The sequence below is a fragment of the Fusarium venenatum genome (genome assembly GCF_020744135.1).
Source record: "Fusarium venenatum strain MPI-CAGE-CH-0201 chromosome Unknown EDB82scaffold_3, whole genome shotgun sequence".
Classification (NCBI taxonomy): Eukaryota; Fungi; Ascomycota; class Sordariomycetes; order Hypocreales; family Nectriaceae; genus Fusarium; species Fusarium venenatum.
Window position 1 is genome coordinate 4,615,666 of NW_027072131.1, and position 17,723 is coordinate 4,633,388.

At 47.3% G+C, this 17,723-nt stretch overlaps 9 protein-coding genes and 1 non-coding gene across 10 annotated transcripts; 6 read left to right on the top strand and 4 right to left on the bottom strand.

Moving 5' to 3' along the window:
* The first annotated feature begins 163 nt into the window (after positions 1-163).
* Positions 164-1,677, top strand: EDB82DRAFT_568121 (phosphoesterase family-domain-containing protein). Its single transcript, XM_025727919.2, has 2 exons — positions 164-539; positions 591-1,677. Exons 1-2 carry the CDS (start codon positions 296-298, stop codon positions 1,619-1,621), a joined length of 1,275 nt encoding a protein of 424 aa, XP_025582338.1. The 5' UTR covers positions 164-295; the 3' UTR covers positions 1,622-1,677.
* Positions 1,678-2,288: 611 nt separating this feature from the next.
* EDB82DRAFT_558870 (Ccc1 family) lies at positions 2,289-3,065 on the top strand (the record flags this gene model as incomplete). The annotated part of the gene is made up of 1 exon (XM_025727920.1): positions 2,289-3,065. One exon carries the CDS (start codon positions 2,289-2,291, stop codon positions 3,063-3,065), a length of 777 nt encoding a protein of 258 aa, XP_025582339.1.
* Positions 3,066-3,442: 377 nt separating this feature from the next.
* On the top strand, positions 3,443-3,516 carry EDB82DRAFT_t180. The gene has a single exon. It is a non-coding gene; the product is annotated as a tRNA-Val (tRNA).
* A 133-nt stretch (positions 3,517-3,649) lies between these two features.
* Positions 3,650-4,763, bottom strand: EDB82DRAFT_507337 (uncharacterized protein). The gene is made up of 3 exons (XM_025727921.2): positions 4,421-4,763; positions 4,113-4,366; positions 3,650-4,061 (listed from the first exon to the last, which is right to left on the bottom strand). The coding sequence occupies exons 2-3, from the start codon at positions 4,337-4,339 to the stop codon at positions 3,746-3,748; spliced, it is 543 nt and encodes a 180-aa protein (XP_025582340.2). The 5' UTR covers positions 4,340-4,366; positions 4,421-4,763; the 3' UTR covers positions 3,650-3,745.
* Positions 4,764-5,767: 1,004 nt separating this feature from the next.
* On the bottom strand, positions 5,768-7,382 carry EDB82DRAFT_431882 (uncharacterized protein; the record flags this gene model as incomplete). Its single annotated transcript, XM_065607706.1, has 4 exons — positions 5,768-5,834; positions 5,929-6,451; positions 6,542-7,009; positions 7,067-7,382. 4 exons carry the CDS (start codon positions 7,380-7,382, stop codon positions 5,768-5,770), a joined length of 1,374 nt encoding a protein of 457 aa, XP_065464055.1.
* Positions 7,383-7,748: 366 nt separating this feature from the next.
* Positions 7,749-8,165, bottom strand: EDB82DRAFT_477955 (uncharacterized protein; the record flags this gene model as incomplete). Its single annotated transcript, XM_065608102.1, has 1 exon — positions 7,749-8,165. The coding sequence occupies one exon, from the start codon at positions 8,163-8,165 to the stop codon at positions 7,749-7,751; it is 417 nt and encodes a 138-aa protein (XP_065464056.1).
* Positions 8,166-10,386: 2,221 nt separating this feature from the next.
* EDB82DRAFT_248403 (major facilitator superfamily domain-containing protein) lies at positions 10,387-12,189 on the top strand. Its single transcript, XM_025727925.2, has 2 exons — positions 10,387-10,913; positions 10,969-12,189. Exons 1-2 carry the CDS (start codon positions 10,511-10,513, stop codon positions 12,144-12,146), a joined length of 1,581 nt encoding a protein of 526 aa, XP_025582343.1. The 5' UTR covers positions 10,387-10,510; the 3' UTR covers positions 12,147-12,189.
* Positions 12,190-12,878: 689 nt separating this feature from the next.
* On the top strand, positions 12,879-14,456 carry EDB82DRAFT_248406 (chaperonin 10-like protein). Its single transcript, XM_025727926.2, has 2 exons — positions 12,879-13,948; positions 13,997-14,456. The coding sequence occupies exons 1-2, from the start codon at positions 13,044-13,046 to the stop codon at positions 14,181-14,183; spliced, it is 1,092 nt and encodes a 363-aa protein (XP_025582344.1). The 5' UTR covers positions 12,879-13,043; the 3' UTR covers positions 14,184-14,456.
* Position 14,457: 1 nt separating this feature from the next.
* On the top strand, positions 14,458-15,266 carry EDB82DRAFT_248407 (uncharacterized protein). The gene has a single exon (XM_065607308.1). The coding sequence runs from the start codon at positions 14,519-14,521 to the stop codon at positions 15,185-15,187; it is 669 nt and encodes a 222-aa protein (XP_065464057.1). The 5' UTR covers positions 14,458-14,518; the 3' UTR covers positions 15,188-15,266.
* Positions 15,267-15,270: 4 nt separating this feature from the next.
* On the bottom strand, positions 15,271-17,556 carry EDB82DRAFT_448851 (uncharacterized protein). Its single transcript, XM_025727928.2, has 2 exons — positions 16,419-17,556; positions 15,271-16,370 (listed from the first exon to the last, which is right to left on the bottom strand). The coding sequence occupies exons 1-2, from the start codon at positions 17,323-17,325 to the stop codon at positions 15,337-15,339; spliced, it is 1,941 nt and encodes a 646-aa protein (XP_025582346.1). The 5' UTR covers positions 17,326-17,556; the 3' UTR covers positions 15,271-15,336.
* Between the last annotated feature and the right edge of the window lie 167 nt (positions 17,557-17,723).

Consider the following 17,723-nt stretch of genomic DNA (forward strand, 5'->3'; position numbering starts at 1 on the left):
CATGCGCATGAATGCAGACTGCGACCACACGTGCGGAGGTTTACTCTCCAATTGGAAGTGTAATTGATTTACAGCTCTCGATAGGTCCGAAAAATTGAGGGAAAATCTACAAAAGAACCTATTCTGTTGACCGAATGTGGAGGGACGAAAAGTCTCCTCGGCACCGTTTCCGAGCCTCAATTTCCGTATGGGACCGGAGTAAATAATATCACAAGATATAAACCTCTGTGTATTGTGACAGCTCAAAAGAATTTTCTGAAACAACTCGATATTCAAGCTCATCTCTTAATCGGTCATGTTGTTCCAAGCCACTGCCATCTTGACTCTTGCAAGTCTTGGCCTAGCCCATTCTACTCACCATAAAGCCGATAAGACAGGATGGGAGACAAAGTACACAGCCACAGGTACTGCTGAAGTCGCTGCCGCCGCTGCGACAGCCAAAACCAGCAGTCCTACTTCCAAAGTGAAGGGCAAAGCATTTGATCGCATCGCAATTGTTTACTTTGAGAATGAGAACTATGAGAAGGCCTTTGGTGATCGTAAGTACCAATTAATCACTTTTTTAAAGATACTATAGCTAACGAACGCAGCAAACTTTTCTTGGTTCAGATCCAAGGGCGTCACTCTCTCCAATTACTTTGGTGTCACTCATCCATCAGAGCCAAACTACATGGCCGCCATCGCTGGTGATTACTTTGGTATGCAGAACGACGCTTTCAATCGCAACCCCCAAAATGTCTCTACCATCATCGATCTCCTCGAGCATCGGGGTGTTTCTTGGGGTCTTTACCAAGAAGACCAGCCATATACTGGCTTTGAAGGCTTCGCATGGGTGAACCATCAGAATGGAAAGAATGACTACGTTCGCAAGCACAACCCTGCTGTCCTTCATGACAGCGTTGCTACTTCCGAACAACGACTTTCGCAAATCAAGAATCTTTCTCTTGTTGATACTGAGAGTTCTATGTTCCATCGGGATCTCAAGGAGAACAAGCTACCCCAGTGGATGTTCATCACACCCAACATGACATCTGATGGACACGATACATCCGTTACTGTCGCCGGCAATTGGGCACGAACCTTTCTTGAGCCACTTCTTAAGGATAAGCACTTCATGGACAACACTCTCGTTCTCATCACTTGGGATGAAAACGAATCATACGCTCGCCAGAACCACATCCTTGGTATTCTTCTCGGTGATGCGGTTCCCAAACATCTTGTTGGCACAACAGACAACAGCTTCTATAACCACTATTCTGAGATTGCCACCGTTCAGGCCAACTGGGGTCTCGACACACTCGGTCGCTGGGATGTGGGTGCCAATGTCTTTGAGCTTGTTACGCGCAAGACGGGCGACAAGCTGAGGAAGTGGAAGGCAAACACAATGGATAAGTATTTCTGGAATGTTTCCTACGCAGGACCATTCAACACTGCTGGTGGAAATCAACAGTATGTTGCGCCAAACTTGGACTTGGAGCATACATTCTCGGGACGCAAGGTGTTCAGTCCTATCAAGAAGGAGTGGAAGGGATCTAAGGCGCCCAGTTATTACAAGGATACTATTGAGGTCGACGACGGTCTGAACCCTCCTAAGGGTTACGAGCCCGCCAAGTCCAAATAAATAGTAGACAGCATGTACCCTTGAAGTGTGCGATATAGAGACATCAATACATAGCCCAGAATATATTGATAACTTGACGAGTAGTTCAGCAAAGATCTAGCGTTTGGTCTGATGATTTGTGCAGTTGTGATATTTGCCAAGTACATATCGTAGATCGCCAAGCCGCGGGCCGAAGATACCAGGCTGTGAGCATGGGTTGTAGTGTATGTGATCAACATTGCGAGCCCACTGCTATTGAACACCATCACTGCCTCTCAGCTAAACTAGCCAACTGGGGACCTTCTAAATCCAGAGATCGGCATTGGCATTAGAGACCAAGAGCAAACAAATTGGGGCTCTTTTGTTAGCACTCGGTAGTGGCAATTTAGCGACTCAGCCACTAAGAGCACAGCATTGTAGCATGTGTGTCTGGACATTCAATAGGATAATTCACGCACGGAAATTACGGCACTGCTTCGGCAGAAATTGCCGAAAGCTATCATGTTCTGTCGCCCAATGATAGATTGTCTGATAGATACCTTGAAGGGCGGGAAACGTGCTACTTGGGACACGTGCGATGCGCGGCGAGCTGATCGTTAACGTCTTCAGCGCTATCATTTGACAATTCATACTTCCTGCTTCTGTTCACATTTACCAGTGCCTCTTAACTCATCATCACAACACAAAAATGAAGTTAATCAAAATATCAAATTTGAAGCGCTTCTTCTCCGACTTTACACTTGGCTTCTCTGATGGACTAACAGTCCCATTTGCCCTCACAGCAGGGCTAAGCTCTCTCGGCAAAGCAGACACTGTCATAACAGGTGGATTGGCAGAATTATGTGCCGGCAGTATTAGCATGGGAATTGGGGGATATCTCGCTGCACGTGATGAATATTTCCCTTGTCGATCAACTCTTCTAGATGAAGAGAGCCCGAGGGATCATGGTGGCACCGACGAAGCAAGTGAGACTGATTGTATGGTCGAGCAGTCGGAGAAGATGCAAGCAAGATTGGATGATCTCGTCAGGCGTCATCTCGAGCCACTGGATCTGTCTGTTTCAACAATCACTACGGTTCTTGATAGCATCCAACGAGAGCCAAAGAACTTACGACATACCATATCAAAGCTCGAATCATACACGGACAACACATCACTTCACACCATTTCACTCACGCCTTCACCTATTATCTCCGGCTTAACTATATCCCTTGGCTACGCAGTTGGAGGCATTATCCCTCTTCTGCCGTACTTCTTTGCCAGTACTGTGGGTATGGGACTACGATTAAGTAGCATTCTGTGCTTGATGGTGTTGTTCACCTTTGGAGCCGGTAAAAGATGGATTCTCAGCTCAGACAGAGAAAAAATCATCTCGTGTCTCGTCGAAGGGCTGCAGATGTTAGTGCTGGGGGCTATGGCTGCTGGTGCAGCAGTTTTATGTGTTACTTGGGTTGCTGATAGATAGACCGTCTCCCTCTGTAAATTATATGGACATTGAGGTACTGGATATGCCATGTACTGTAATCTAGCACGGCTTCCTCCCGCGAGGAATCACTTAGTATGGGAAAGCTTCGAGTGAAAAGAGAGTCTTGGACGGACCTCGACAGCAGAGGTATTTTTATTAGAGTCTGCATCCGTCTGCAACAACATTGTCGCACAATAAACAAACGTTTGAACTGATAATAAGACGTTGTAAAGGTTAAATCTCTCAGCCACGATGACGATGTGGCAAAAAGGCATATGTCTTTCTCACGACTGAATTGGCTGGAAGAAGGCGGATGACCATCTTGTTTGTTATCTGTATTATCTGTGATGCAATCCTTGTACTATAACAAACAGCTTGGTACTGTGGTCTAGTTGGTTATGACATCTCGTTAACACCGAGAAGGTCCCCGGTTCGAGCCCGGGCAGAACCTCACTTTTTTGCGTCTTTACACAAGGGCGATCAGCTCCTCCAGGAACTTTTCGATCAGAAGCGTTTTTTTTTTTTGTTTTTTTTTTGCTTCTCCATGGCTCTATTTGTTTCAACTGACTACATCAGAATTCATTCAGCATAATGTCGTGTTAAAATAGTTTATTTAATTGCTTGACATGTCTCATAAGGAATAACGCCGTTACGGAAAACTTCCGACCCATCTAATCCAATCACATCTCTTGTTGATCTAAAAACGCCACCTTCTCCTGAATTAAGTCGATCAAGCTTTGACAACTCTCTTTTGTTCGTGTAACCCGCTGAGAGACCCCTGGTGTTCCTAGATCGAGTATCCAATCTATTTCCTCCGCCATTTCAGTAAACCCATTGATCGATGAGAGAATTTCTCGTGTTGCCGAATCGAGTATATCCAATTTCGCAAGAGCTTTTGTTGTCTCGACATATCCAAGTTGTGGCCGTTTTTGAGCTTTGGTGATGCGCAGTTTGGGTGGAGGTGGAGGGGCTGGTGTATCGTGGGACATCTTTGCTCTGCAAACAGTCAGCCACAAGTTCATGTGAGTTAAGGTGTTACAAACTCACACGACAAAAAAGAATAAAATAAGACATGTCGCCTGCCTTGGTAGATCTGACCAAGGAGATGTCTTGGCAAGCGATTGAGAGTTGTTCAGCTGCTCAGTAGGGGAAACTTCTGTTCGTTTTCGCTTCTTGTTGGAGGTTGCGCCAGCGACGCCATCGAATGAGGGCATTTCCCTCTTCCGACATGAGAGTGTGACGTGAGTTGTGACAATCGCCATGGTTGATCCCATCTATTTCTTTGGACCATCCAAACGTTACTTATAGTCAGTCAGCATGTAGGATACTGCTTCGCTAGTCAGGGCTGAAAGTACAGCGCGTGTCGGGATCCTGTATGTCCAATGTGAAGATCGTGGAGAGAATCGCAAGTAGGGATGCCGATCAAGATGGCCTAAAGCAAGCCATGTCGAGCTGGGTTAGTTCCCACCGGCAGGTCTATGGCGGGCCGCACCTAGAATTGATGCAATAACGCCAAAATCCTGGGGTCAATTGGCTATCGCATTGATTAGTCCTGTCTTGTCCTACTTCAACGGTTACAATGGAACGTTTTGAGGCTGGTTGACATCAGGGTCAGATGCAGGAAAGCCGACCACTCCCCGGATATTTGCAGATCGCTGGCCATGTGACTGATCAGGCGCCCACGAGATATATACTACGATTGAGTTTGGTGTGTTACACAGAATAGCACTTCAGGGCAATAATTAATATGTTTCTTTTTCCAGCAAGATTTCCCACCGGTCTTTCAGAAGGGCTGCTAGGCTGTTCTTGTGATGCGTATGCAGCCACGACACAGCTTTCCCACCATAATCTCGCTCTCTTCAGCCGACATCTTAGCGCAATCGAGATCAGCCAAGTATCATGGGAATGTCATTATTGTCAATATGACATTTCTATACCGCCATCTGTAAAAGAATGTATCAAGGATCAAAATTCTTATTCTCAACCACTGGTAATTGACCCAACATTGTCTCACAGGCTACCTATAGCAAAGATAGGGCGTTCCACCAGAGTCACTGCTGACGTTACTAGAGGGTTTCAGTGACCTTTTGTAGGGTACGACAAGCAACAAACGGCCACCAAACGGCCGCCAAAACCCCGCCCAGCATTCCGTGGCGAGCAAGACATACATCCCTGTGGCAAACGATGCTGAGACAGACAGTGTTGTTGGTTACACACGAAGGACACTTTTGAGGCCTGCTCACAACTCTGACCGAAATTTGCAGTGGCTGACCGGCCACGTACCGGTGAGTGTCGGCAGGGATGCTCGGAAAGACAGTTCTCCGATGCAACTACGCGAGACGCGGTTGAATGTTTTAGTAGATGAGGCTAACCTTGAGGCGGCAGAATACCCTACATTGAGGCCATGGAGCAGTGAGAATGCCTCAATTGACAGCATTTTGACGTAAAGGAAAGACATTGGAGGTTCGTCTCCAGCCACGCAATAATTAATCACGGCGCAGCTCAAGACAAAATGGTCAACCGCGTCATTAGCCACGAAACTGACAGGGTGCCCTCGGTCTTGACGTTTGTGGCGCACAAAGCTGAAGCAGGCATTTCGTTGTTTCCAATCATTGCATGGATCATGGGAACGGACACGCCCAATCAATGTATTCCGAGAACAAGATTAAATGTTCGCACATTTCTTACAAAGTACTTCACAACTAACTGATACTAAAGTCTCTGACGTTAGATATTCTGACATTCTTGCCAAAATCGATAAAGATTTGACTTCATTGTGTGTTCGCACCATACAAACTTCCTTAACCTCACCTCAACCACCTCCCAGTCCTGATTATAACCAGTTGGATAAAAAGACCGGTACCGTTGTACCAACGCTGCCGCTTGCTTTCCATTGAACTGGTTCTTCGTCAGGCCGCCTGCCACATTTAATAGCCAAAATGATATGTCAGGCGCAAGCTTCCACGGTGACATGTGTCTTGTGAAGTCTGCCATGCACCTCAATATCTCTGTGACACACTTCTCTGGAACGTATTGACCTTCCCAAAGACCTGAAGAGAGTCTGTATGTACAGAGATATGCAGCAAAAAGGCACGCTCTGTAGATCAAGTCATCCTGATTATGAGGATTTGCTCCTGTTGTCTGACTGAGAAGATCCACGAGCCGAATCTCCAAATCGGCTTGGTTGTTGTACAGTGGGTAACCCTCGTCATCTAAATCTTCCATTAGTGGTACAGGGACGGTGGTAGTATTCACATCACTGTCGGACAAGTGTGTCGATGTATTTTGCCCGTGCATTCTGTCCACAAGCTGACACATGGCGTTGAGGTCTTCAAACACGGCTAGCGATGTCTCAGGCCAGCTACCAATATGTGGCGTGAGTCCCTCTGGCAAAGCAAAGCAGCTGGCATATATTTTGTCTTCTCGTAAGTGATCGAAAGCACCATGATGAACAAATGGTAGCAGACGAGGCGTACCTGTCGCCAAGGAGCATATTATGTCCTGCCAAAATAAAGCGCGTTGTAACTGCTGGACGCGTTCGGGATTATACCCGCTGGCTAGGATATCGGGTCGGTAGATCATTCTTTGAAGCCCACGAATATGCAAACCGGCTGTGTAATGGATGGACTGGGTGTCCCCCACTCGGTATTCATAACTGATAAGCATCAGAATGGCCGTGATGACTTGCAGTGATGGTACGCCATTACGAGAGTGCAACAGGTCTAGTCTGAGAGACTTGAGCACCTGACCACGGTGATGCAGAGTCTCATAGTTGGGTAGGTGGTCGTTGGCCTGCGAAGCAAGCAGGAGAGATAGAGCATGGAATAGCGTCTTATCAGCCAAGAAAGGCAATGGGGAATCCTTTACATGGAAGCCCTGAAATATGACCAAATTGGTTTGTTGGTCAATCCGAAACAATGGTTCACCGGCAGATCTTGCTGATGCTATGCCGCATATTAGCTAGATCATACCAAAAGCAAATCGACGAGACGGGTTCATACGATGTCTCAGAAGTTGTCGCAATCGTTCAGGGTTTTCACATAGGCTATCGAATGGGTCTACAAGATTGCACCCCAGAGTAGAATATGGACTGCTGAGCCAAGTGGTACGAGTCGTAGCGATAGGTCCGTCGCCCACAGTAATAGCACCATTCAGATCCTCATCAGCCAAGTCAACAGTAGCATTCGTATCATCTTCGCATATTTGCTCTTCCTGTCGACCTTGATTGCCAAGTGAAACGCCGTGCTGTCCGATTCTTGCTCGATGTTGGCGGTGTGGGACCTGGTCCGGAAAGGACAGGCCCACAAGCTCGAACATGTTCGTCCGGAACACAAGGTGATAGATCGCGTACCTTGTGTTGTGGAGATGAACAAGACATGCATTCGCATATGTAGTTATGGAGATGTAAAATGACAAGAGAACCTAAATCTTACCTGCGGCAATTATGCCAAGCTTACCTTGGCTGACTAATCGTTCATCCAATCTAGTCCAGGTGATCATCAACCATTTAAATGGACGACCGCAATACATGGTGGTTATATGTACTTCAAGTACAGGCAAATAGAACAAAAAATAGAAAGTTGGAGACACGACTTACTTTCATTTGATCTATGTATGCTTACCAGCAATCGCTAGACTGTGCCGAAGACACATACTCACCCCCCACACTACATGGTGGACTCACTACGTGGTGGACTCTCTTGGGCCTGAAGGACTGAGCAGAGAATAGATTTCTCTGTCAATCCCTGTGCCACGAGAATCTGGCCCTGACGTTTCACGGGCCAAGAGATAGACGTAGCTTATCAATTTCGCCATAAACGGGGACCATACCAGTAGCAAAAACGCGGTGGCCACGCCTAGGATTATTTTTCTGATACACTGCCAGATCAGGAAAAACGAAGTCAGCGAGAGGACTTTCGTTGCATCAGATGGCTTCAAGTTTGACATCTCCGAAGAGGTCGATTCCTGTGGGATCGTGTGGCTCTGATCGTTGGGAAGATGAGTCATCTCAACGTCGAAGATGCCAGGAGTCTGGAACTTGTCGTCAATCTGTAGCCAACCCATTCTAGCTTCAATGGCGTCAATACCTTGGGTCCGCATCTTGTCGATTGTGATTTGAGTCGTGATAAAAAAGTGATGCTAGATATGCCAAAATGATGCTGTACAACTTTTGTGTTGCAATTGTTCCGAGCTGTAGGGATTTGAGAGGATAAAAGTTAAAATTAGATAACGCAAGGAAAGCCATTTTATACATCGATTGGAGTGTTCTTTGCTACTCTCTTGTGTATGCACAATAGTGTTGTTTTTACTCGTTCTTTGTTTATCTAATTCGATCGTAGGAATAAGCCAATCTATCCCAGCAATCAGCACCAGTCGCGCAAGCAGAACATAATTGATCATTAGTTATCGTTATTGAATACAAGTCCAGTTGTTTTGTAAATGCTAAACAGTGAACGGTATTTTGGTAACGCATATCCGGACTTGACTGTTCCTATATGCAAGCCCGAAAGTTTGATGAGGCGTGGTGAACAATTGACTTTGTTCATACTGGTCCTTCCCGCTTCCGGAAGTAAAACTGGGAACCGAATCCTTGCCAAGGGTCTTATCACGACATTGTGGATTCAGTTCTCAACGGCTGCCTTGAACCGGCTTGGCGACTGTAATCATGACAGATTGGAAGATGTTGTTGTTTGTGAGGCAATTGATATCTCCGTCATAAGTTTACTAAATTTGTAGTTTGACTACAGACTTCTGCTATTCCATGCGAGGTGGTCAATTAATCATTGGAATTAGTCAATAGGTCATGAATCATCCCTCACCTAAGCTTAACTCTCGTCAAAGGGTCCTGTGATCAGTGATCTAGTGGAGTATCGTCTACTAACCATAGATTTATGCTTGTTAATTACGGAGACTCGAACAAACCATTCAGGGTCTTGTCCAATAATTACTCCATTGAAACAGGGAAAGTGCAGTCTTATTCGCCCCTCAGCACAACGTCTATTTCCCGTGGGAACAACGCTTGGCGAATCGGGGTAGAGAGACATGAGATTCTCCAACCCGTGGACTCCGCAGTTGGAGCACAAGTGGAGAAGTATGTCATCCCGCGGGTAGACAGAAAGAAAAAGCCTTCCAATTCTTACAGAAAGAAACTCCCAATGAGTATAAGATAGACACGCTTGGCGCATGAAACTCACGCGATTCCCCAGAGACTCATCAGCCAAGTGTTTTTACTGAGCTTAACTCTATACTTCGGTTAACGTTCATTCTCTGTGTATTGGCTACTGATGAATAATTGTCTGCCAAGCGGGAATAATCCCTGCTTGCCCAGACGGGAATAGAGATACGTACCTACTACATATAACAGCTGAACAGGCAATGATGGACAATTTATCGCTTGGCACGGGAAGCCTTTATCATGTATATCCGTGGCAACACGTCAAATTCGGTCAAATTCTAAGAGCCGGGAACTTTCAATCGTCTCCCCTCAGCTTGTTATATGGAGAATAATACTTGGCAATGCGACATGGTCATATTCTTGCAATTCTACGAGCGGTCATGCGAAAACGCCCATGTGAAAAGACTTGGCAGTAGTGATATGCTTGGAATGACTCGGAGGAAAGCGGAAGTCTGAGACAAAGCAGAAATGAACTGTTTTTTTCTTGATGTTGGACTTGGGAATGGATTCACAATGCCATCCATTCATCTGAGGTCGTGGTATTGATGCAAGAAGTTTCGGAGTATTTTTAAACGAAAATGAGATGTAAACTTAGAACTAAGCATAAAATGGGTAGTCTCAACAACTAAACTAAATCAGGTCATGCCCCCGAAGCACCTCAACAATGCGGCGTTTTCCCCGTCAAGAGCCTCACGCTGAGCCGCAGGCTAACAAAGAGCCTCACGACTTCGTACGTAAAAACATAGAGTTTTTTTTTTGTATTACAACATCGACAACATCACGACTGACATGTTGAAAAAACGGTTGAATCCAAACGTACGGACTTGTTGCCGATCTCTCAAAGACGATCCCCCATGACGGAGACACATCGGCGAACCTCGCTTTATGGGGCCCCAGATTTCCGACCCTTCGCACCCCAGTTTTCGTTCCCAGTACCAAGAGAATTTTGCATTTTCTTGATCCCCCGGACTCTTGGCTTCGGGGTCAGGAGGAGACGAAGTCTGTGTTCTCCGGGGGGTTGACCATCAACCGCCATGCGGGGTTTTAGACTAAATTTCTGTAAATATAAAACTTGGGTCCCATTTTCCTCATTCTCCCCCGTCTCTGCTTTGTCTCTCAGATCTGTCCCTTTTCTCATTCCTCTCTGTGCCCTTTTTGCTCTGAGTTGAGTCATTTTTACAAGCTCTTTCTCGTCTCAAAGCATTTACTCAAGGGCATACCCTCTCCCAAAAACACCTTTGTTCCTTTTTGTTTGGAGACCCATTTTCTAATGGCTACCCCTAACGAGAAAGTTGGCAGCGATGCTATGAAGGATCCTCAGGCTCCTGCTACCCACGCTGCTGCTGTTCCTGGAGATGTCAAAGCCGATGATGCCTCAGCTATTGAAAAGGAGCTTGCTTCCGTAGAGGAAGGCTACATGAAGGACGAAGGCCGTCTTCCCAGCCCTGAGGAGCAGATTGACGCCCTCGGTATTCCGAACTGGCGTGAGCTGGAGAAGAAGATCGTTAGACGTCTTGACATGACTCTCATGCCTTGTGTCTGGTGTCTTTACTTCTTCAACTACCTCGACAGAGCTTCCATCGGTCATGCGCGTCTCAGTTCCTTTGATGCTGATTTGGGTCTCGTCGGATCCAACTTCTCATCTGCTGTCTCTATTCTTTCTCTCGGTTATGGTAAGTGAAAAAAAAACGCCATCAATATCATAGAGCTTCACTAACCAGACTCTAGTCCTCGGTCAGCTCCCCAGTAACATGATGATCACCAAGATTCGACCCAGTCTTTACCTCTGTCTTATGGCTATTGTCTGGTCTGGTGTCAGTGTTGCTACCGTTGGAGTCTCTTCTTACTCTGGTCTTATGGGTGTACGATTCGCTCTCGGTCTTGTCGAGGCTCCTCTTCTGCCCGGTGCCATCTACCTTCTCGGATGCTGGTACACAAGAAAGGAGATTGCCTTCCGCATGGCCATCCTCTACTCCGCTCAGACAATCGCCTTCTGCTCCGCCGGTCTCATCGCCGCCGCCACCTACGCTACTCTCGAACAAGCTCACGGACTTGCTGGCTGGCAATGGCTCTTCATCATCCTTGCTACCGCTGGTGCTGGTTCAGCCATGATCTGCATCTGGTTTATCCCCGATTATCCCACTTCCACCACCGGTAGCGCCATGTGGACCATGACCGAGGACATGCGAAAGGTTGCTGCCGCTCGTGTCATTGCTGACCGACCTTCTACCTCGGAGGGTAAGACTGGTGCCTGGGAGGGACTCAAGCTTGCCGTTCGCGATCCCAAGCTTTACATCCTTACGCTTATGAACATCACCATCTCTGCTGCCTACGGATTCTCAAACTTCTACCCTTCGATTGTTCGTGGCCTCGCCGCTGATTGGGGATACGGTCCTGTCATTGCTCTCGTCCTCACCGCGCCTCCCTACATCTTTGCTGCCATTGGTTCATACGTCAACGCTTGGCACTCCGACAAGGTCAAGGAGAGAGGTCTGCATTATGCCATCCCAGTCGCTGTTGCTTGCTCTGGTTTCGTCATCTGTCTTGCCACCACCGATGCCCGAGCCCGTTACGGTGCCTCTTTCATCTACGTCGGTGGAATGTACATCGCCAACCCTCTCATCATGGGATACGTCAGTGGTGCTCTGGCAAAGACACCCGAGAAGCGAGCTGTTTCCGTCGCTCTTTGCAACCTGCTGTCCCAGATTGGTAACTTCACTGCTCCTTTCATGTTCGTCGCCAAGGAGGAGCCTCGCTACATCAGTGCTTTTATTGGTATGATGGCCTTTGGTCTGTCCTCCAGTGCTTGTGCCATTGTCCTCAAGATCTGGCTCACAAGGTCCAACAAGCGACTTTTGCGCGAGGCCCAGCGCAACGGTACTGTTTACCAGCCTTACGCCACTTAAGAGTGGTTCAACATCAAAGCCAAAGGACAACAAGGAGCTGTATGTGGAGGTTGGAACAAGAGGGTCTGCTGGAATGGGACAAAGATCACTCGAACAAAGCGTTGCTTTTATGAGAATGAATTGGATGGACATCGATTAGCTGTTGTAGTTCTCGTTTTATGAATAACCATCATTCATTATTCTCTAAGTCTTGGCCACATCCTTTTGAATCGTGAAATTTTCGTAAAAGACAACTGTCTCTATTTCTGGCCTATTGTCGATTGACTAGACTGATGAAATGTCCAACCACCGCGCACTTCGATTGCGATTAACACATTATTATCACATGTTCTCATATTTTGTTATATATGACTTCGATAAAAAGAACATCCATCAAGTCTTGGATCAAGATACGCTGGACAATTTACTTGTATGATGGTGAATGACTTCATCTCATTGACATTCTATGCAAGACAGACAACTGAACCCGATGATCTTTACCTCATACTTCTCAAATGTCTCGAATCTGATCCAATAGTGTCCTCTATACCCGTTCCCAAATCCCGGTCTAGGGTCTTCTTCCCCGCATTCAAAGTCATCCCATCATTCGTGGAGCCTTCTATCCTGGTATCATCTCATGATTGGTCTAAGCCAAAGACAGTAATCCGATCGGTACATCACCATACTTTATTTGTACTTGGTGACTTCGCATTACTATCTCGGGACATGGCATGTCTTACGAATGAGGGGAACCTGGCGTCTGCGTCACGTTTACAGCTTCGTGCTTGCTGCGGCCGAGTGAGCTGTTCTGTTGAGTAGAGAAGGTCCTTGCATAAAAGCCCCTCTTCCCTCTCATTCTCTGTTCCGTTGTGTTCTGTTTCGATTTGTTCTCTACTTGTTCTTAACTCATATCACAAGATGACATCAACACAATCGATCAAGGCTGTACGCTATCACGGACAACAAGACATCCGTCTTGAATCAGTCCCCGTCAAACCTCTGGACCCCACTACCGTTCGTGTTGCACCCAAGTTTTGCGGAATCTGCGGCACAGATGTACACGAGTATCTCGGCGGTAATAACCTTATCCCCAAACCTGGCACCCCGCACGGCATCACAGGCGAGACATCACCACTTACTCTGGGCCACGAATTCAGCGGCATTGTTGAAGAGGTTGGCAGTGAAGTCACGCGTCTTCAAAAAGGTGATCGCGTCTGCGTGCAACCTATCATCTACGACAATGAGTGCCGCTCGTGCAAGCGCGGCCTTCAGAACTGCTGTGATAAAAACGGTTTCATCGGGTTGAGTGGCTGGGGAGGTGGGTTGGCCGAATCAACTGTTGTGCCGCAGGATGCTGTCAAGAAGCTGCCCGACAATGTGTCCCTAGAAGTCGGCGCTTTAGTCGAACCGCTTGCTGTTGGATGGCACGCAATCAAGATCTCACCCTACGAGGAAGGCAACTCGGCTTTTGTTGTTGGTGGCGGACCAATTGGACTGGCTGTTGTGCAGGCTCTCATAGGACGTGGATGCAAGAACATCATGCTGAGCGAGGTCAGCTCCAAGAGACGCGAGTTTGCCAAGAAGTTTGGTGCGCATCACGTGTTCGATCCTACAAAGGACGATGTCGTGGCGAATGTGAAAAAGTTGACAGGAGGGCTGGGAGCAGATGTTGGTTTTGACGCTGCAGGCTCGCAACAAGCTATTGATGTAGCGTTCGACTGCTTGAAGGCCAGGGCAGTGTTGGTGAACATTGCTGTATGGGAGAAGAGGGCACAGTTGAACATGAATCAGATTGTGTTCCGAGAGAGATCTTATGTTGGATGGTAAGTGATTCCTAAACCTTGAAACAGTGTGTTCTGACAGTTGTTCAGTGCAACATACGCTCTCGGAGATTTTGAAGAAGTTATTGATGCACTGTCAAATGGCAAGATTACACCCGAGGGAATGATTACCAAGGTCATTAAGATGGACAAGGTTGTTGAGGATGGTTTCCAAACGCTTATCAATGACAAAGACAACCACGTCAAAATCTTGGTTGATGTTAGCGCTGGAGTGTAGAAAAGCCTTGCGATCAAGAGCTTCAGCTTCAGTTACGCATAGGCCAGCTAATAAGGCTTCACTTGCTTAGCTGACAGGGGCTACTGAGTCTAGTTACAGTAGCGCTGCACTTATGCGTAGATAGAATCCCCAACCCAGCATGAAGTAGTCGTTGGCATCAATAAAGTAGGGTCTAGACTCTTGAAGCTTGCGCCACCAAATTACCAAAACAAAAAGAAAATATTACTTCAATAAAAGGAGACGAAAACCTCTCTGATTTCTTTCCTTTTCTTTTCTTGCTTCACTATTGCCTGTCACTCATTTGAATCTAATACAATCACTCGTTTGGCTTCGACATGATTTCGAATTCTTTTTTCAGTGCTGCGTTGACTATTTTAGCTATCAATAGCGTGCAAGCTGGACCGTGTCGTCCAACCTCTGCCTTAACCACTGAGACATCGCTCACAATTGAGTCAACCGCCACCGAGACCATTCTCACCACCAAAGGGGAGACAAGTGAGCTTTCTGTCGCTACCACTGAGATTTCTGTTACTACTACAGAAGTAACAACAACTGCACCCTTCACTACAACCACCGAGATCTCTGTTTCAATCTCTGAAGCAAATACCTCCTCTGAAGATATCTCTACGGCTGAAGACACCACTACCATGCCCATTACCACCACCATGGAAACTCTCCAATCCACTACAACTTCCGCCTTGGCTACTACAACCAATGCAGCTTCTGGAGGTGGAGACTCATGCGTGGACAATGTCGACTGTCTCTTGTCTATGAGTCCGCTGTGTGCTCTGGGACTTTGTGTCTGCATTGACGCAATTTGTGCTCCTCCAGCCGGCGTCCAGAGCTGTACGTTAAGCTCACAGTGCAGTCCAGGGCAAACTTGTCAGCAGGGGCTATGTGTTGACGACGTTTCATGCATCACTGAATCGGACTGCGTAGCGAATCTTGACTTGTGTACCGCCTTGGGTATTTGCAGTTGCGTGAACGGTGTATGCCGTCTGTGAGAAGCTTGATATCTTTATAGAAGTATCACAGAGGCGGGTTTCTCAAGGTCGTTGTAGTCAGTAGCAATATCTTTACTTCTTTAGTGGTATATAAGGGATAATCAGAGGCTATGGATCGAATTACTACCTAAGTGTGATGTCCTGCACAATTAGAAATCGCTGTCTTCTGAAACTTCCATCACGCGTACATCCGCCGTCATCTTGACATCCTGTGCCATTTTCATCTGTTCCCTCTGAGCCAGCTCTTCAAACTTTCTCTTCACGTCATTCCTTGGCACAGGCGCCTTGCAAAGCCCAAGCTTGGCCAGAGATCCCCAGAATAAAGAGTACACGTAATAGTACAAATTAACACTACCAAGGTAGAGAACGGGAACAACAACCATGGGTATGTTACCAAAAAGGCCATTGCGTCGAGAAATAGTCTCCCACAGTTCTCCCGTAAGAGTCTCAGCTGCTCTGTCCGACTTCCAAGGTCCAACAAGGCGGAATTTGGCGGTGAAACTGGCTCCTCCAGCCCAGATGTAAGGAAGGCGCCAACCACGAGGGGTATAAAGAGCGATACGGAGGATATCTGTGAACGAGGGAGCCATGTCCATATCCTTGGCAAGCTGGTATGCGTAACTGTCGTGCTCAACACCATATGTAACTCGCGCACTCGGTGCATGGATTACACGGTAATGCCACTCATCATCCTTGAGAAGAGGTCGTGGGACTCGGTTGAGGAGGTGAGTAGCGAAGAGCATAGACTGCATCTCAGCCAAAGGAGGAATGGCACCAAATCCAGGACGAACGAAGCCAATAAATCCAACAGTAGGGTCGTTAGATGACCAGACCTGGCGGACATCCGCATCGTGAGATACGGGGTAGGGTCGACGGCCGGTGTTGTATTTTGTGTTGAGAAAGGGAAAGTGTGGAACGTAACCAGTTGCTAAAATTACCATGTCAGGTTTAATAACTGATCGTTGAATAAGCTTTGCTTCTGGGCGACCATTATCTGGGAAGTGAGCTACACCATCAGATGTAAAGTGTGATGGGAAAGGAGCGACGTCAATGGTACGTTTAGCGGGAGTAATAGCTGTGTTGAAGAAGAACTGTCGAATACGAGTCCCCAATGGCCACTTGGTAGGACGCCAGGGTGTGGAAACGTTGTTCTGAATACGTTGCCAGCCTTTGTTCCAGAACACTATTCCAAATTAGTCATGTTTCGAGAATGCCGATCGAAAGAACTTACATCTCGAAGCGTGGAACCGATCACTAAAGATCTGACCGACCCACTGATCGACACCATGTGGTGAACCACCACAAATCCAACATCCAGCAGGCAAGGCCAGGAAATGATAGTAATCCCAAACGATCATGGTATCGCGAACCATGGGATGAACATACATTGAATCAAAAAGCGTAACTTGGCTAACATCGATAGGCAACTGTGGCTCCTCGTAGTCTTGGTCTCCGAAAAGCCACGGCAGGAATCTCTGCCCGGGTGCTCGCTTGGGAGCTCCGATCCAACCATCACGGTGACAAAAGACAACTTGCTTTGTGGGGGACGTGATGGCAAGATGGCACATGTCGCAGCCTGTTTCACCACTGCCGAGAACCATGACTGTTTTTCCAGTTCCAAATTGCTCACGCTTCTTGAAGTCTGATGAATGTATCACTTCAGGGACATTTTCAATACCAGGGATAGTTGGCATGTGTGCTTTTGAGTGCACGCCTGAGCATACAGCGATGGCATCGCACTCCCACTCGGTCTCCTCGCCACCAGGGCCTTTGTAACTGACGACGTGCTCACTTGTATCTCCTCTTCTGATACCCGTGACGGGGGTACTCAGATGGATATGAGGCCAAAGATCGAAATACGTTGTATACTCCTCCAAGTATTCCCTATACCGCTCCGAGGAGAGAAAGTCGTTGTCTTCAGGGCGGGGTCGGAAGTCGGAAAACGTGGTGAGGAACTTTGATGAAACAAGTTCAGCGTCTTCATAGACATGATGAAGGAAAACGCCACCTAGTTTGTCATAGGATTCGAAGAGCTTGACCTCGAAGGGCTCGGCTGAGGGAAAGTATTCGTGGGCGGTCTTGAGAGTTTTGAGCTGGACAAGACCTGAGGGGCCTCCTCCGATGATAGCGACACGCATGCTGATGGTATTCGGGTGACGAAGGGAGTATCAAGGGGTCAGAACAAAAAGAGTAGAACGATAAAACTTTACGTCTAGCTCGTTCTAGCCTCGGTAAACTTGTCAATGCGATTGGAATATTCCCGTTCGTTTCCCAAGAGAACAATGTCAACAGAACGAGGGTCAGGGTCCAAAGAACAGTGCAGCAGCCATCTTCTTATCTCCATCCTAAGCTACACGTATCCCAGCGAGTCCGTCCTAACCGATTGGCCTCGACCCTGCTACCAGAGAATAAAGAGGGGGTCCCAGCAGAGGAAATAAGAGTGTGAGCATAGGGGACTGACGTGGATCCTCCAAAGTGCGCGGACGAGCGCTCCGTTGCAGGTTTAGTTGGAATCGTATGCTTCGCTAAACGTTAT

Excerpts from the sequence above, each read along its gene's own strand:
- EDB82DRAFT_448851 (XM_025727928.2), bottom strand. The coding sequence starts at position 17,325 with ATGCGTGTCGCTATCATCGGAGGAGGCCCCTCAGGTCTTGTCCAGCTC. Across the intron at positions 16,371-16,418 it reads TCGGTTCCACGCTTCGAGAT|TGTTCTGGAACAAAGGCTGG; the intron begins GTAAGTTCTTTC and ends AATTTGGAATAG.
- EDB82DRAFT_248403 (XM_025727925.2), top strand. The coding sequence starts at position 10,511 with ATGGCTACCCCTAACGAGAAAGTTGGCAGCGATGCTATGAAGGATCCT. Across the intron at positions 10,914-10,968 it reads TATTCTTTCTCTCGGTTATG|TCCTCGGTCAGCTCCCCAGT; the intron begins GTAAGTGAAAAA and ends ACCAGACTCTAG.
- EDB82DRAFT_507337 (XM_025727921.2), bottom strand. The coding sequence starts at position 4,339 with ATGGGATCAACCATGGCGATTGTCACAACTCACGTCACACTCTCATGT. Across the intron at positions 4,062-4,112 it reads ATTTTATTCTTTTTTGTCGT|AGCAAAGATGTCCCACGATA; the intron begins GTGAGTTTGTAA and ends GACTGTTTGCAG.
- EDB82DRAFT_248407 (XM_065607308.1), top strand. The coding sequence starts at position 14,519 with ATGATTTCGAATTCTTTTTTCAGTGCTGCGTTGACTATTTTAGCTATC.
- EDB82DRAFT_568121 (XM_025727919.2), top strand. The coding sequence starts at position 296 with ATGTTGTTCCAAGCCACTGCCATCTTGACTCTTGCAAGTCTTGGCCTA. Across the intron at positions 540-590 it reads TGAGAAGGCCTTTGGTGATC|CAAACTTTTCTTGGTTCAGA; the intron begins GTAAGTACCAAT and ends TAACGAACGCAG.
- EDB82DRAFT_248406 (XM_025727926.2), top strand. The coding sequence starts at position 13,044 with ATGACATCAACACAATCGATCAAGGCTGTACGCTATCACGGACAACAA. Across the intron at positions 13,949-13,996 it reads GAGAGATCTTATGTTGGATG|TGCAACATACGCTCTCGGAG; the intron begins GTAAGTGATTCC and ends ACAGTTGTTCAG.